The sequence below is a fragment of the Scardinius erythrophthalmus genome, assembly GCF_964197995.2.
Source record: "Scardinius erythrophthalmus genome assembly, chromosome: 12".
Classification (NCBI taxonomy): domain Eukaryota; kingdom Metazoa; phylum Chordata; class Actinopteri; order Cypriniformes; family Leuciscidae; genus Scardinius; species Scardinius erythrophthalmus.
The window spans coordinates 7937338-7954782 of record NC_138232.1 but is presented as its reverse complement, the minus strand read 5'-3'; the positions used below and the strand labels follow the sequence as shown (position 1 = coordinate 7954782).

Genomic DNA, 17445 nt, shown 5'->3' with positions numbered 1-17445 from the left:
GATGCAGATAACGTTTAAATACAAGTAATTAAATAGCCGAATGGTAATTTAAATTATTAAAAAAACATTAAAAAACCTTTTCTTATAATTTTAACCCCACAAATAACTGGCGTGATGTCATTTCCTGGCAGGGGCGGAAAATATCGGGCTATTCTCTTTAGTGTTTGCCCTGTCTACACTCACCCTCTCTACCTCTTTCCCCGTTTTTTCATACTAAACCAGTCCAGAACCCCTTAAAATAAGACGAAACCGAACTGACACTACGCTTTAACATCGTAACTCATGGAGAAAATCACAACCGGGGAGAAATAAACTGAGGTGAGCTTTATTCAGCAGGAGCCTGCTGAGATGCGCGAGCTGCTAGTGTGTTAGCTCGAGCCATTCATATCAATGGGTCTTCTCGCATATTGTCATAGCTGCTTTTCACTGAAATTCACATAGAATATTATGTAAACAGGGCTGATTTGGTTATGGCATGCTTGGTATAAATGTGTATAGTGGTTGTTTGTGTATATCGCTGGCTTCGATACTTTGCTTTGCAGGGGTAGGAGGAGTCTTGACAGCTGATATTTGTTTTCAGTTTATGCGGTAGTTTTTAAAAAATCAAATATGTTAAAATTCAGTAGACTTTGCATACTGAAGTGTAGCAGGATAGTATATTGTACATACTAATTATATTTAAGCTGTGCTAATGTTAATTTATGAAATATCAGTTTCATAACTGCCTGACTGTACTGTGTTAATGGATGTGTTAACCCCTACTGTTAGATTGTCAACTTTTTTGCATAGGCTATGTCTTTTGTTCTTGTTATTGAGTAGACTTCCAGGAATTGTCAACGAATAAGAGCTGGTTGCCATGTTACTGTAAAATTCTGTGATCAAAACTTTGCTGGAAAACCTGTTCTATGGTCTTCTAAATGCATTTTGCCCTCTGATAGTTCATACTTTTTTAGCAAGTGTGCTAAAAAATGCCCACCTTCAGGTTGCAGTACCGTCCTTTAATGCTTTTTAAATTGAGTAAATGTAAGAATTACTTTTATATTTTGTTTGGAATATTTAAAGATGAACATTTACTGGACTAAAGCAACTTCATGTTAAAATGTAAGCTCCAAATATGATATAACAGGCTTTTCAGGGACATTTAATTATATCTGTCAATCATCATTGTATTGCACTGCATTAGCCTATAGGTTTTGCCCACCAAAATCTAAGGGTTTAAAATAAAACATGATATTTGGAGATATAGAGTGACAACTAGCCTATATGTTTATGCATTTTATGTAAGTAGTCTGTTATAAAAAATCTCTGTATTAAAAATGTATTTACACTATAGGCTATTAGAGTTTCATATTACTTTCTGTCCATATAAATAACTGCAACTGCACCAAATTACATTTTTTTTCTCCTCTGAATATTTCTGGGGTGTTTTTCCCCCTCCCTGAGTATGAGCTCCATATTCTCACTATATGAGCTATAAAGGCCTTATGTATTAAATATGATATAAAACACATATGCAAACTTTTTAAAATATTTTTTTATCTAAAGGTTCAATAAACAAATTTTTTCTATCATTCTTAAATCCTTCTTTAAAATCTTCTGCTAATAATTCAGCTTGAATAATTTAGCTTGGACTCTTAAAACTTTTGTAGATCACTGAAATTGTGTTGCTACGTTTAAATCTGTATACGCTGTTGGAACACCAATCGCCATTCAAAATCTTTACAACAGTTATGGCGTCACTGGAATATTAAAATTAGTCTTCATTTAAACAAAACAGTATCACATCAAAAGTGTCAGTGCAAAGAAGTGAACAAGAACGATTCATTCACTTAACAAATTTTTCATAAACACTGATTTGTTCACAGTATCGTCCTGTGATGTATGTATGCGTAAAGATGCAGTTTTTCATTTACTTTGTCAAATCCTAAAATCTAAGCTTACCAAATACTTTATGAACATTACTCTTTTGCTTTAGCGCTAATATTTCATTTTTTTGGAAATGCAAATGTAGATTGATCCTTTGGTTGATTACGCATAACATGTCAGAGAACAAATTTTGATCCTTTTCATTTTTCCACTCTGCAGGTAGAGCTTTTCAGTCCTTCATTCTACAAACCCACTTATGTCATTCTCTCTCTTTCACATAGGCTACAACCCTTCTTTAATAAAGTTCTCTTCGTACCTCACGGCAAAGTCTATACCTGGTCATTCAATCAACCCATCTTTCTACCAGCCAATCAGAATGTCACAGCTTCAGTTCCAGACGCCTGTCAACACTGCGCCCAGTGCCGCCCCTTTACAGCTGGCCCCGCCCCAACCTGGGTTCAGCATTCCCTGTGCCACTGCTCCCTTACCCTCAGAGAGTGCCAGTCACCCTTTACGAAACTCCGCCCTGCCTTCTGCATCCGCCACGCCCTTCTGCAACCCCACAGGTTGGTGATAAAATGCTTGGTGCTTTTTTAGACAAAAGGCATCGTTTTTTGGCTTTTAGCAAGAATATGTTAGCCTTACTGTTATTGCTCCAAAACAATGACAAAATTTGCATTTAGTAGATACAAGCATTCAAAACTTTGTCTCTCACTTCTGCCAATATGGATCAAGGATTTTGATCAAGGTCAGAATCTACATTGTCCTGCCCTTAATTAGACGCTGAATCTGGGGCTAAAATCGGTCACTTGTTTACACTTTTTCTATTTTCTACATTTACTAATTTCTACATTATATATGGCATAGGGAACGATTCAGACAATGTAAATATGCTTTCCATTGGGGCGAATGAAGTCTGGTTTCGCGTTAGTGTCACGTGAACCACTGCTCTGGTCCAGAGACACGATAGCACAGTGCAGATCATACGCGCGATTCGGCTATAGGGAATCGGCGCATACCAGAAAACGTATTGGACCCATTTGAATTCTACACAGAACTCTATATTTTAAAGCTATATGGAGATATATTAAAATATATAGAAGGAAACTGCGGCTTTGCCGAGCTCAATGGCTCTGGCCCAGCTGTGATGTTAACTAAACGCTATTGGTTATTTCTAAAAAGGGGCGGAGCTGTTTGATATGTCCCACCCTGTCGTCATATTTCAGAGAAAATTATATCAACACATTGAATAATGCTGCGTGTTTCAATGCGCTTCAGTGGGCCTTTAACTGTTAGGACTTGAAAACTTGAACATTTTAATTCTTCAGCTATGCCCAGGCCCACATAGGAATCTCAAACTTTTTTATAAAGATTACCGGTACTTTTAATAACATATTTCGCATCCACAACAATGGTTTGAAATTGTCTATTTAAACATGTTGAAAAACTACAGTTCAATAGTTTGGGGTCGTTATGGGTATTAAAATAAATAAATAAGTTAATACTTTTATTCAGCTAGGATTCATAAAATTGATCAAATGTGAAAGTAGAAGGGTCCCTGGAGGTTGAGGCCGAAGCCGCACAACCTGAGTTGATTGAAAGTTGATTCAGGGTAACCAGTGGCCCTGTTCTCTGGAGGCCGGGTTGGCTGGGACAATAACCCCGGGCTTAAGTGTGGGCCCCCCAGGTTCGCCTGGTGAAAAGGTGTAACATTTATAATGTTACAAAAAAAAATCTGTTTTAAAATAAATGCTAGGCTACTCTTTAAAACTCTTACTATTAGCCCAAAATATTATGCAGCACAACTGTTTTCAGCATTGATAATAAGAAATGTTTCTTGAATGATTTCTGAAGGATCATGTGACACTGAAGATACTGAAAATTAAGCTTTGCCAGGAATAAATTACATTTTAAAATATACTAATATAGTAAACGGTTATTTTAAATGTAATTATTTCACAATATACTGTTTTTATTATATTTTTGAAACCTAAATGTATTTCTTTTAAAAACATTAAAACATCTTGCCACCGACCCCAAACTTATGAATTGTGTATTTTTCAGGTTTTTTTAATGCACATGCAAAAACATAATTTGCCCTGATAACAAAATGATTTTCTTGGATTGGTTGAGTTTTAAAATGTTTTCTTTTTGACTTATTGATTTAGTATCTAACATGGCAAACCCTAAAGAGAAGACCCCAATGTGCTTGATAAACGAGTTAGCCCGTTACAATAAGATCCAACCTGAATACAAGCTACTCAGTGAACAAGGACCAGCCCACTCCAAGGTAAGACTTGGCACTTATATACACAAACACACAAAACTATCTCTTCCCACCTGTCTGAACTTTCTGATGGTGTCTGTTGGTCAGATTTTCTCAGTGCGGTTATCTCTGGGGGATCAGCACTGGGATGCAGAGGGGACCAGTATCAAAAAAGCCCAGCACTCAGCAGCATCATGTGCCCTTGCCGAAACTACTCTCCCCAAACCCAGTCACAGAAGCCCCCGCCACCCTGGAAAGAACCCAGATGGGATCTACAAGGGCTCAGAGTGTACGTCCATATTTTTTTCTTTATCTTCTCAAAAGGATTAGTACGGAGCCTTGCACATGACATGCGGTCAAAAATATATATATTGTGGCCATGAATTAAGAACTCGTTCATTCGTTTAAGTAAGTTGTGTGCACAATATAATAATTCTTTCCCTCATTTTAAAGGGACAGTTCACCCAAAAATGAAAATTCTGTCATTAATTACTCACCCTCATGTTGTTCCAAACCCGTAAGACTTTCGTTTATATTCGGAACACTTTTTGATGAGATCTGAGAGCTTTCTGTCCTTCCATTGACAGCTACACAACAACCACTTTGACGCTTCAGTTCATAAAGGGATCATAAAACTAATCGAGGAAGAACTAATTGAGCGGTTTAGTCCAAATTTTCTGAAGAGACACAATTGCTTTATATGATGAACAAATTTAATTTAGGCTTCTATTCACATAAACATTAATCAACTCACACATCAGTTGTGGTAAACAGAAGCTCAAGCATGTTCGCTTGACGTGCGAGAACCAATGAGGTTCATTCTCGTGTTACACGGCACGTTTGAGCTTCCGCAAGAACCAGTGAGGTTTGTTCTCACGCAAACAGGTTCGATATATAAAGTCAACAAATCAATATAAAGCGAACAAAGTCTCTTCAGAAAATTTGGACTAAAACTAAACTAGATTAGTTTTACAAACTTTTTTTAAGCGTTGCGTTGCTGTCATTGGAGGTACAGAAAGCTCTCAGATTTCATTAAAAAGATCTTCATTTGTGTTTCAAAGATTAACGAAAGTTTTATGGGTTTGGAGCAACATGAGCGTGAGTAATTAATGACAGAATTTTCATTTTTGTTTGAACTAACACTTTAAGTAAAAACTATATAATTTGTTCCCTCGTTTTAACTAAATCGTGCGCATTATGTAATAATTTGTCCCCTCGATTTAGTAAATTGTGGCCACGTTGTACTAATTCGTTCCCTCATTTTGATTAAACTAAAACAAGGGAATTAACTATGAACTCGATTTAGTAAAACAAGGGAAGGAATTATTATATCGTGCACATGATTTAGTAAAACGAGAGAATGAATTAATTTATCATGCGCACACTTTACTTAAAACGAGGCAACGAATTGGTAAAAGGTGGTGACGCATTAGTAAGGCGTGGTAATGAATTGTTAATTTGTGGCCACGATATACATATTTTTTTCCTGCATGTCATGTGCAGGGCTCCGTAGAGTATCACCCAAAAGTGAAAATTCTCTCATCTTCACATTGCCGAAACCTGCATGAGTTGGGCTGTCGAGCTCCAAAAAGGCAAACAGTATCGTAAAAGGAATCCATATGACTTGCTTTGCTTTAGCCAGCTCTGTGTTCTGCAGAGTTTAGCTCCAACCTTAATCAAACACACCTGAACCATCTAACCAATTTAGGATTACATGAAAATTACTGGCAGGTGTTGGAGCAGGGCTCTCCAGGAGAAGGGTTTGCTACATCTGCTTTAGAGACTTCAAATGTACAGTCACATTAACTATTTTCATACATGGTGAGTAGATGATCTTTGATTTTTAATTTTTGGGTGAACTATTCCTTTAAAATTCCAAATAAATGTCTACTTTGTTTCCACTTATTTTAATCTTGAATGTATCTGTTGGAGTTAATCTGTCTTTGAAGTAATGTATAGTTTAATGTAGTTTTATTGTTATTTTATTTATTTATCATTAAATCGATCAAAAGTGACAGTAAAGATATTTAAAATGTTTCAAAAGATTTATGTTTCAAATAAATGCTGTCCTTCTGAACTTTATATTCATCAAAGAATCCTGAAAAAAAGCATCCCAGTTTCCACAAAATTTTTAAGTAGCACTATTTTTAACACTGATAATAATAAGAAATGTTTCTTATTACCAAATCATCATATTAGAATGATTTCTGAAGGATCATGATAATGGCTGCGGAAAATTCCCAGGACAAATTACATTATTATTATTATTATTATTATTATTATTATTATTTTTAGATATTATCCCAAATTACAGTTCAAATGCTTGGGATCAGTAGGGATTTTTTTTTTTTTTTAAATGATCAAAGGTGACAGTAAAGACATTTATAAGGTTACAAAAGATTTCTATTACAAATAAATGCTTTTATTCTGAACTTATTATTCACCAAAAAGTATTAAGCAGCACTACTGTTTTCAACTTTGATAATAATAAGAAATGTTTCTGCCATTAAATCAGCATATTAGAATCATGAATGTAATGCTCATGTACAGGCTGCTGGAAATTAAGCCTTGCCATCAGAGGAAAAATTACATTTTAAAATTGTAAAAAAATATTTCACAATATTGCTGATTTCACAGTAATAGATTAAACCCCATGTAGGTCGAACCCCATGAATGTTTGCAGTGCAAGCAGCTGTTTGACATCCATCTCTCTGTCTCATGCAGATAACGTCACCCACACTGTGGAGCTTAATGCACTTTGTATGAAGTTGGGCAAGAAGCCCATCTATAAGCCTATAGATGCCTACCATGGGATGAGACCAGCATTCAACTACAACATCAGAGCACCTGGCCCTTATGCACGCTCCATGCAGCAGTATGCACTCTCTATTTGAATCTTTTGCTTATTGAATGATGTAAAATGTTGGCTAAGATAGCCAGTGATTAATCTTATGTTTTGGCAGAAAAAGATAATATTATACTATTTCCCTTTTCTCTTGATCAGTTATTACTACCCATTTCCTCCTGTGGGGCCAGTACTGTATCATATGGAGCTGTCTATCGGTGGACAACAGTTCCACGGCAAGGGCCGCACGCGTCAAGCAGCCAAACATGATGCTGCGGCCAAAGCTATCAAATACCTGCAGAAAGAGCCAATAATGCAGCAACTGTCTGAGGTGAGTTCATATTTATAACATGATGAATTGGCTGATAGTAATGCCGGGTACACACTACACGATTTTAGCCCCGATTTTCACTTGCCGACAGTTTTGTGGAAATTACCGACATATGCCCAAAATCAGAGGCAAATCTTGACAGTCACGTAGTTTGTATGATCAAAAACGCGTTGCCGATGCCTGTGAGATATTTAGCATGCTAAATATCTGGACTTGAAAGCAACTCAGAGTCATGTAGTGTGAAATGTGTTTTGACTGGAAATTACATTGGTGATGACCTACAGCCAATGAGAGAGCAGGATTTAAGTCAAGGGAAAGTTCAGGGGTATGAGTGATAGACCTGCAACAAAAACATCAGCATGCATGGCTTCTCTCCTTCATATTCTTCTTTTTTTCACTGTAAATTGGTGCGCAGACAACTTGGGTCACATGCTTCTTACATGCATCATTTTAACAAGAAGAAATCCTGTCTCATTCATGATCTTACATTTATTTCCTGTATCAATTCTAGCGTTTGTTTGGGAGCGGAACGTAGTTTGTAGACCAGACAGAGCTATCAGCGAGTAACATGTGACCCCCTGTCGCCAATCCGTCATGTAATGTGCACACAACGGCAACTAAATGGTACTCCAGACAGTCGTGAGTGCGAGAAGAACAGCGATCCAACAACTTTGAAAATCGTGCTGTGTGCACCAAGCATTAGTCATTCTTCAAAAAGTGCTGCTTTCAATTCTTGAACCTAGTAAATACAAGCAAAATGCAATTATCTGATCTATTTAGTTAAATTGTGAATAACAATCCCTGTCATGTAGATGAAAGAAGAGCCAGTACAAGAAAACCTTAACAAATCCGAGATCAGCCAAGTGTTCGAGATTGCACTGAAGCGCAACTTGCCTGTGAATTTCGAGGTATGTCACGATCCCATCATGGCGTAGGCTACAAATATACAAAAAATTATTTCATGCACATTAGAATTGAGCAAAATCTTGTGTGCAGAAGCATGCATATCTCTGAAGTCCAAACCACAAATTGTTCACTTTTCTTTAACTCTTCTCACTGTATACAGGTGCTAAAAGAGGCTGGGCCTCCTCACATGAAGAGCTTCATGGTGAGGGTTACTGTGGGCGAGTATTCAGGGGAGGGGGATGGCAAAAGCAAGAAGATCGCCAAGAAGCTAGCTGCCATCGCTGTGCTGGAGGAGCTTCGCGGACTGCCTCAACTACCTGTCACAGACAAAATACCACTACGCATTAAAAAGAAAAGCAAGTCCATTATTAAGGTAGATGAGGACTTATTCTTGGATGGGTTAATTTGATGGCTAGAGTGCTGTTCTGTTCAAAAGCTAAAAAAAACTTTGCTAATAAATATTAAAGTTATTGATTTGTAATAGTTTGGCCTATTAAAATGTTAAACATTAATGTAATTATTAAAGTACCAAGTTAGAGTGTTCTTACTAGTTAAAGACCAGTACATCAGCCTGGGAAGTTAATAATCTTTTTTATCGATTATATTTAATTCAGAGAGTAGTTATTTGGCCAGTAACTGCATGTGCCTGATTGGCCAATTAGCTAAAGTGGTTTCAAAATGTACCAACTGCCTTAATGGATAAATCTTGTATACAAATATTCTTTAGTGATTTTGTTATACTACTGTTGGAAAGTTTGGGGTCAGTAAGATTTTTTTTTTAATGTTTTTGAAAGAAGTCTTTTATGCTCACCAAGGCTGCATTCATTTAAAGATAAGTAAAACTGTATTTTGATGAATATTTTGAAATATTACAATTTTAAATAATTTTTCTATTTGTAATGTATTCCTTTCAGCAGTCATTACTATAACATTTCTTATTATTATCAATGTTAAACGGTTATACTGCTTAATATTTTTGTACAAATCGTTTTTTGTTTTTTTTTGTTTTTTTTTTAGGATTCTTTAATTACCAGTAAATACCAACAAACAGCATTTATTTGAAATAGAAATCGTTAACATTAAAGGGTTAGTTCACTCAAAGATGAAAATTGTCATTACCCTCATGTCGTTCCAAACCCATATGACCTTCGTTCTTCTTCGGAACACAAATTAAGATATTTTTGGTGAAATCCGATGGGTTTGGAACGATATGAGGGTGTGTGAGTGAGTAATGACAGCATTTTCATTTTTGGGTGAACTAACCCTTTAAAATTGTCACATTGATTAATTCATTGTTGCTGCCAAATGGAAGTATTAATTTCTTTAAACTTTAATCATTGACTTACTGACCCAAAACTTTTGAACAGGTGTACATATATGGGTGAATTCCTTTGTTTAAATATACAAATTTGACAATGTAGCTGAAATATCCCTACCTTAATTGATATTGTCTCAAATCAGGAAACAAGTGACGATACCAATGCAGACACTGGCTGTCATTTAATGTGCTTTTTCAGGCCTTTCATTGAATTAATTAAATTATTGCCCCTTTCATCTTCTCATTAATCTAAATGTATTGATCAAGTGTGTCAATATGTATCTCTTTCTTAATGAATCTTGCACCCGCTCTCAGCTGCAGACCAGTCCCGAGTATGGTCAGGGCATGAACCCCATCAGCAGACTGGCTCAAATCCAGCAGGCTAAGAAAGAAAAAGAGCCAGAGTACGCGTTAGTGACGGAGAGAGGTCTGCCTCGACGCCGGGAGTTTGTCATGCAGGTACTCATCAGAGTGAAGATTCTGTTCTCTGACATTTTAAAATAGTTCAGTGCACATTTTGTGTGAAGGCCATGTTCTTCATTTTCATATACAACCTGCTTGTCAGAAATGTTCCCGGATAAGTGATGTGCCCCTGTATCGCTTTCTGCTTTTTCTCTCATACTGAGTTACTCTGTATGGAGATGGTTTCTTAAAATGTTCATGCATTGTATACCCTTGAAGAAGGCTCTTAATCTGAAATGCATTGGTATTTCTTAGTTTATTAAAGTTCCCCTTACCACTAGTGTTGCTGGATTCCCTTTTTGCACTTTTTATGTTGTCTGCTTTCATGCACATTGTGAGCTGATAAAGTCGCTCCAGATCTAACCTTACTAGTACTTACTGTTTTTTTTTCTTTCTCTCACTCAGGTGTCAATTGCGGGTCAGAATGCAGAGGGAATGGGTCCTAGTAAAAAAGTGGCCAAACGAAATGCAGCCGAGAAGATGCTGGAGCTTCTGGGCTTCAAAGTGCCTCAGCCACAACCATCCAAACCGGCATTGAAAACAGATGAGAAAGTGAGTGTCTGCTTATTAACAGCATTTACTTTGCATCAAAAACATGGTGAAAGTAGTTTCAGGGGTTTTCAAACTGGGGTCCTGTGCCGGAGGGGACTGAAAAGAGGGTTTGAGAGAATTGTTTAATTTTTTTTGTTTTATTTTTAAGGCTGTCAAAGTTAAGATGTCTACTTGTATATTAATGCAACATGTTTAATGTAATGTTTTTTTTTTAGTTTTTTTTTTTTATTACGTTCCCAAAGTTTACATTACTATTTTTATTCTTTGTAAATACTGGTCAGAAATCATTACTTTTTAATTTTATTCACATAAGTAGTTCTTAACGGTGGGCAAACAAAACAAATCTGCATATCATTTTGTAGTGATCAGGTATTATATCAAGTATTAATTTGTTTGTTTTTATAATATGATGCCTAATTTTATCACCCAGCTGATATTTTTGAATACAAGAATTTTTTTTGCTGCTTTATATGTGGAAGGGGGTCATCATCATATTTGGGGCTCCTTGGCATCAAAAAGTTTGACAATCCTTGAATTTATCCAGAAAATGAACATTATTATTTACTAATTTTCATCCAATCCTGCATAGCTTTCTTTCCAGCATGGATCATAAACAGAAACATATGAGTGCCAACTAAAGGTGTTAGTGTAAAAGGTTATAGAGTACTTTTTTTTTTTCATTTATCTTTATAAAGGCACCTGCTAAGAAACCTGGAGATGGACGAAAAGTGACCTTCTTTGAACCGGGATCTGTGGACAAGACTGGTCTTGGTATGTGTTGTCCAGTCATTTGTCATATTCAGCTGCTATCATCAATATAGATGTGGTCATATGCACATGGTCCTTGTATCATTGTTCATTTTAGTGAATATTATTGCTTGCGATTGACACTTGCGTTTCTCAAAGCAGTCAACAAGGAGGAAGATTTCCGAATTCCTTTCCTCAGCCATCAGCAGCTTCCTGCTGGCATTTTACCTATGGTGCCTGAGGTGGCACAGGCGGTGGGTGCCAACCAGGGACCCCATGCAAAAGACTACGGTCGCACAGCTGCCCCCAACCCAGCCATGGCCACAGTAACTGCCATGATTGCCAATGAGCTGCTGTACGCTGGCACTTCCCCGACCGCCGAAGGTATACTAAAGACCAAAAACAGCTTGGCACACAGACCCCACGGACCCCTTACCAGACCATCCGAGCAACTCAGCTACCTGGCCACTGTACAGGGATTACAGGTATTGAATATGATAACACACTTATCCTCCCCAATGATGTCGCACAACCAATCGATTTTTTTTTTTTTTTTTTTTGTCACAGGTTGAATATAAAGACTTTCCCAAAAATAACAAGAATGAGTTTGTGTCTCTGATCAACTGCTCCTCTCAGCCCCCTCTCATCAGCCACGGCATTGGCAAGGATGTGGAGTCCTGCCATGACATGGTAAATAGTTTTATTTTTTTATTAATTGATACATTCAGCAACAAAATACATGAAAAAAACATGATACATCCTGCGACAAAAGACTAAAAACGCTGTATTATGCATGTCAGACCAGTAGTTGGCGATGTCACTTTGTAAAGAAACACTGCGCACCTATAGACTGAACACATAATATGAATGCGCATTATGTCACCATTTTCACAAATTTGCATTTTTGTAGTTTACACGGAGACGATTAACGGTATTGTTTTCAAAAACATGCACTTTGAAACCCCGTTTTCAAAAGTTTGTGCCCTCAAAATGCTGTTGTCGTGTAAATGAACGACCAAAATGCATGAAAAGTTTTTAGATGTAAACTCTTTGGTAAACGGCCCCTTAGACATATGGTGGCAAATTTACTAAACTGCAAATTAGCGTGAGCGCAATTCCAAAAAAGCGCAGATTGGGGTGGAAAGTTCTGCGCGTGATCTACTGGCAATGCGCACATTAAAGAACACAGATGCAGCTGGATCATTTCCATAATGACCAACGCAATCTACCAAGAGCTTGGTAATCGATATGTTCGGATGACATCATCTGGCATTCCAAATAAATGAACACAAGTGGAGAAAATTATCCACTCTCTACCACATACTCTCTCTGTTCTCTGCAATACTTCTCCAACTATCGTAGCCATGTCAAGCCTAAAATGGGTTAAGACATGCTTTTTTGGGCATTAAATAATTGCACAATTACCAGTAAATTGATTACTGCAAACATTAATAAATCATGTTGTATGGTTCATATATGTCTGTTCCCATAAATTTTGCATCTGAAAGTAAAAACTCCTATAAATGCTTATGCAATAAGGTCAGCTGCAAAAATAACTGTCCACTCCTTTTCACTGCTAATTTTATCTTTGATAAATAAAATGCCAAAAAAGGATTTGCGCTAGGTCTGACCCTAATAATGTTACAAAAGATTTCTATTTCCACTAAATGTTCTTTTGTACTTTCTATTCATTGAAGAATTCTGAAACAAAAAAAACGTATTACGATTTCCACAAAAATATTCAGCAGCACAACTGTTTTTAACATTGATAATAATAAGAAATCCTACTTAGGCACCAAATTATCATATTAAATATACTTCTAAATGATCATGTGACATTGAAAACTGGAGTAATGACTGCTGAAAACTCCGCTTTGCCATCACAGGATAAATTCAATTTTAAAACTTTAAAATATATAAACCATTCGTTTAAAATCGCAGTAATATTTCACAATATTACTATTTTTAACCGTATTTTTGATCAAATAAATTCAGCCTTGGTGAGCATCAAATACTTCTTTCCAAAACATTTAAAAGTCTTTTTATCTTGGTGGTGTACTTTAAATATTACTGTGGAAGATCTATCTCTACTTGTATCTTGCTTACTGCAATGCCTCTTTCTCTTCGGACAGGCTGCTTTGAACATCCTGAAGCTCCTGTCAGAACTTGACCAGCAGTCCAATGAGCGCACAGCTAATGGACCAATGTCAGGGTCAGTATTGTATGGTCTTATTCATTTTACATGAACATGAACTAGTTGTATTAATATTGGCATGCATTCAAAGTAATGTTCTTTGTAGATGCCTTCCAGAGTGATTTGAACAGTTTTTAGAGTTCTTCTGACCCGTCTCCCCCTCCACAGGTGCAACAAACAGGACCTAGAGGGCAGTGCATTATTAAAACCGGCTAACACAAGCACCATCGGAAAGACTCTGGATGGCACAGTGTAGAATTGACCATTTGATTGGTCGTTTTATTTGCGAAACACTACAGAAAAATCAGAAGCAGAGTTTTGATTGGCTGCTCAAAAAGGCCTTTGAGTGATTCTGAATTTATCTTGGATTTAAAGTATTCAAAACTCGCAGTTGAACAAGATTGAGAGATGTTGATGTTTAATGTGCACATGCAGTGAAACATTTTTAAACGCTAAGGCTTTGGAAAAGTCGCCTCATCATATCCAGTGAAGTGGTGGTTTTGTTTTTGTTGTTAAATTGTAAAATGATAATTGTGAAGTTTGACGATTAGATTGGCTTTTCTTCATTGTTCAAAGGAAGTCATGTATTCTGTGTCATAATTTTATTTTATTGCTTTTATTTTTATTTTTTATTTTTTTAAAACGTTGTATTATAGGAACCCATCGAGTTGGGTTGTATTAGCGCTGTTGTGAAGTGCAGTATAAAACCCCGTTGAAGGATATGATGAAGCTCTCAAACACATCTCTGCCGTGGCGGTTTTTCTTCAGTGCTTTTTGAGTTACAATGACGACCATAACACTCTCAAAAAAAAAAGTCATCTACATTTTCATGTAGGTCTGGGAAAATGTTATTGTGACTTCAGTGTAGAGCGTGTGGTGGTGTTTTTTGTTTTGTGTGTGTGTGTGTGTGTGTGTGTGTGTGTGTGTGTGTGTGTGTGTGTGTGTGTGTGTGTGTGTGTGTGTGTGTGTGAGTGAGTGAATGTATGTATAAAGCACGATATTGTTCAGTCATGTCAATTAAACATGCATCCTCCTATCAGTGTTGACCCCACCCACTCTCTGCCAGTTGCATCCTGTTTTCCTCATGGAATACGAGTAAAAATGATGTGCCTCTTGCACAAAAAAACTGTGTGTGTGTTCTATAAATGCTACAATTGGGGATCTCATGGTCATGAAATAGCTGTAAAAAGCAGGGAATTTAAAAAATTGATTTAAAGGCCTAAAAAAGGTCTCTGAAGAATAACTAGAAAAGCTATTTTTTATATTAGGAATCTATTTATATAACTTTGCTTAAACCTTTCTGAAAAATAGGACACGTAAGGAAGTTCAACACTCTTTCTTGAGCAATAAAAAACAAAAATTAAACACGTGATGTTTAATTAAAGTCATTTTTGCTTATTAGTATAGTTGAATTGGATCAGCGAAGGCCAGCAGCAAAGACAATGGTTAATAAAGTGAGATTAAATACATAAAGTATATTTGGGTAATTTAACATTAAATTGCAGGTTTGCATCACTGTTCATATTCATTTTTAGGAACACTGAATCTGTTTATGAGCAAGTAGCTGAATGGATCACATTTAGTCTAGAACTATAATAACTGACATGTTCACACAGCGCACACAACTCCTCTGCATTTACTCATGATTTCTCTCAACATGGGGACCGGAGAGGTATCAGTCAATACATGGGAAAACAAGTTAATTTTTTTCAAATAAGTTACATGTTACATTATTTAAAAAAATAAGATTGAAAAATGAAAGCGCTACTTTACTAGTTACTTGAAAAAAGTAATCTGATTACAGAACTCGCGTTACCCCAAACATTGAGAGTGAGTGTGTGAAAATCTATATATTTTTTTCATTAATGTTTTTTTATTTCAAAAAGGGACTGTGTACATTAATCAACATTCCTGAATGTAAATGTACCCAAATTGGCCCAAAGGCTAGTTCTCTTACGAGAGGTTCTCTCGTATTGCGTAGTTGCTTACGCTACGGGAAAGCCTTTCTTTCTCGAGATACTGAAGCCAAAAATTATCCTTAATTTTTATAATCTTGTCAACGCAGTGCGGCAGCCTGCAGACCTAGGGCAAGCTTACTAGCGTGCCCATTGGCTGCCCTGCGGCAACTGCAGCAGCCTACCGCTGAGCCCTTGGCGTGACGTCACGACCAATGAGCGCGCTTGGCGCGCTTAATGCGTCACAGCCCGCGAAAAGGGGTGTGGCTTAGCGTATATAAACAGGGCTCGGAGGCTGCTTCTCTGATTTCTGTCTTTTCAGCGAAGCTCTACGCATCGCTGCTCTCTGAGGAAGCCGCCGTCGAATCAAGCGACCAGCACGCCGAGGATCTCAGCCTGAGGACGCCGGCCGCCTTCGCCGCCTTCAGCTTTCCCTGCCTGCTTCGCTATCCGGCGAATATATCCTTTTACTGCTCTGTGTTGTATGTGTTTGTGTGTTCGCCCCGCGACACACTTTGCATCTAAAAGAGCGCGAGGCGTTGTTGCAAATGCCTCGCTCATCCTGTGGCTCGTGCAGAGCCGCGCTCAGCGACGGAGACCGCCACGTGATCTGCGCTCTCTGCCTGGGTTTCGACCACGCAGCCCGTGCCCTTCACGGGCGGCTGCGAACAGTGTGAGGACTTGCCGATGTCGACCCTGCGGGCTCGACTCGCCATGTTTCACGATCCTCCACCTTCTCCGGCTGCCTCTTCCGGGCCGCGTAAGAAAAAACGCCGCTCTCAAAGGCCTTCCGAGCCGGTGGTTATAGCTGAGCGCTCGCCGGAGCCCCTCCCGCGAGCCTCGCTCTCTCCTTCTCCCCCGCCCTTCACCGACGCGCAGCGGCCGGCCTCTGCCCGCACTGCCGTCGCCTCAGGGGATGAAGCAGACCAGCTGGTTACTCCCCTCTGTCAAGCCGCGCAAACGGCGCCGCTCACAAGGGATGTCAGAACGGACGGTCACGGGCTATAGCTTCCTTTACGTTACAAGGAAGCTACCCCCCCCCGGATGACGCACGCCCTCTCCCCCTCTGTTCGAGCCGCGCAAGGCGCCGCTCACAAGGGATGTTAGAAGTAGACGGTCACGGGCTGGCTTCCTTTACGTTATAAGAAAGCTACCCCGCGTCTCGGTCGCGCGCGTCACTCTCCGGCCACCTCCGTTTCTCACACATTTCTCAGTCCCCTCCTAGCTCAGGCGACTAGAAATATCTATATTGCAGTAAACGAGCCTGTTATACACGCACGCCTGCAAACAAACGATGTCACAGCACATAATGACATCTTCCCGCTCTCTCTCCCTTTGTTCGAGCCGCGCAACTGCGCCGTTCTCAAGGGATATCAGAGCGGACGTCACGAGCACCGGCGAAAGGAGGAAGAGAGAGTGTTTTCGTCCCGCTTAGGCCGGACTTCCTCCAATCCTCGCATATTTCTCAGTCCCCTCTAAGTTCAGGCGGCTGGAAATACTATTATTGCAGTAAACGAGCCTGTTGTAATACACGCGCGCCTGCAAACAAACGCTCGGTCATATGCTTCCGGCTCTGGCAGCAGAAAAACTTTTTTCTGCTTGCTTCTCTCGAGCTCGCGGCCAGCTTTCTTACATACAGAAAGCAAACCCGCATCTCACGGGATACATATTTCTCAGTCCCCTCTAAGTTCAGGCGGCTGGAAATACTAATACTGCAGTAAACGGGCCTGTTTTAATACACGCGCGCCTGCAAACAAACGCCGAAACGAAACACGACGCTCGGTCATATGCTCGCACTGACCAGAAGCTCATGTGTGCCCCTGTGGCTCAGTGGCAGAACATTAGGCTTCCGCACCAGAGACCCGTGTTCGAGTCCGGCTCTGGCAGCAGAAAAAACTTTTTTCTGCTTGCTTCTCCGAGCTCGCGGCCAGCTTTCTTACATACAGAAAGCAAACCCGCATCTCACGGGATACATATTTCTCAGTCCCCTCTAAGTTAGGCGG

General features: G+C 38.8%; 1 protein-coding gene across 2 annotated transcripts; it reads left to right on the top strand.

The window, feature by feature from the left end:
* Window positions 1-123: 123 nt before the first annotated feature.
* stau1 (staufen double-stranded RNA binding protein 1) lies at window positions 124-14868 on the top strand. 2 transcript variants are annotated; one of them, XM_081380654.1, is made up of 15 exons: window positions 124-318; window positions 2148-2432; window positions 4035-4156; window positions 4241-4421; window positions 6857-7007; window positions 7137-7308; window positions 8121-8216; window positions 8375-8587; window positions 9848-9991; window positions 10400-10546; window positions 11242-11317; window positions 11453-11778; window positions 11861-11983; window positions 13426-13505; window positions 13656-14868. In XM_081380654.1, exons 2-15 carry the CDS (start codon window positions 2243-2245, stop codon window positions 13741-13743), a joined length of 2109 nt encoding a protein of 702 aa, XP_081236780.1. In that variant the 5' UTR covers window positions 124-318; window positions 2148-2242; the 3' UTR covers window positions 13744-14868. The 2 variants fall into 2 exon arrangements, with proteins under 2 accessions (XP_081236780.1, XP_081236781.1); XM_081380655.1 differs by having other exon boundaries at window positions 128-318; window positions 11456-11778; window positions 13656-14832.
* The last annotated feature ends 2577 nt before the right edge of the window (window positions 14869-17445 follow it).

Bases quoted from the DNA above. Each gene is read 5' to 3' on its own strand.
- stau1 (XM_081380654.1), top strand. From the start codon at position 2,243: ATGTCACAGCTTCAGTTCCAGACGCCTGTCAACACTGCGCCCAGTGCC. The intron at 8,217-8,374 runs GTATGTCACGAT...CACTGTATACAG, and splicing joins ACTTGCCTGTGAATTTCGAG to GTGCTAAAAGAGGCTGGGCC. The intron at 9,992-10,399 runs GTACTCATCAGA...TCTCTCACTCAG, and splicing joins GCCGGGAGTTTGTCATGCAG to GTGTCAATTGCGGGTCAGAA.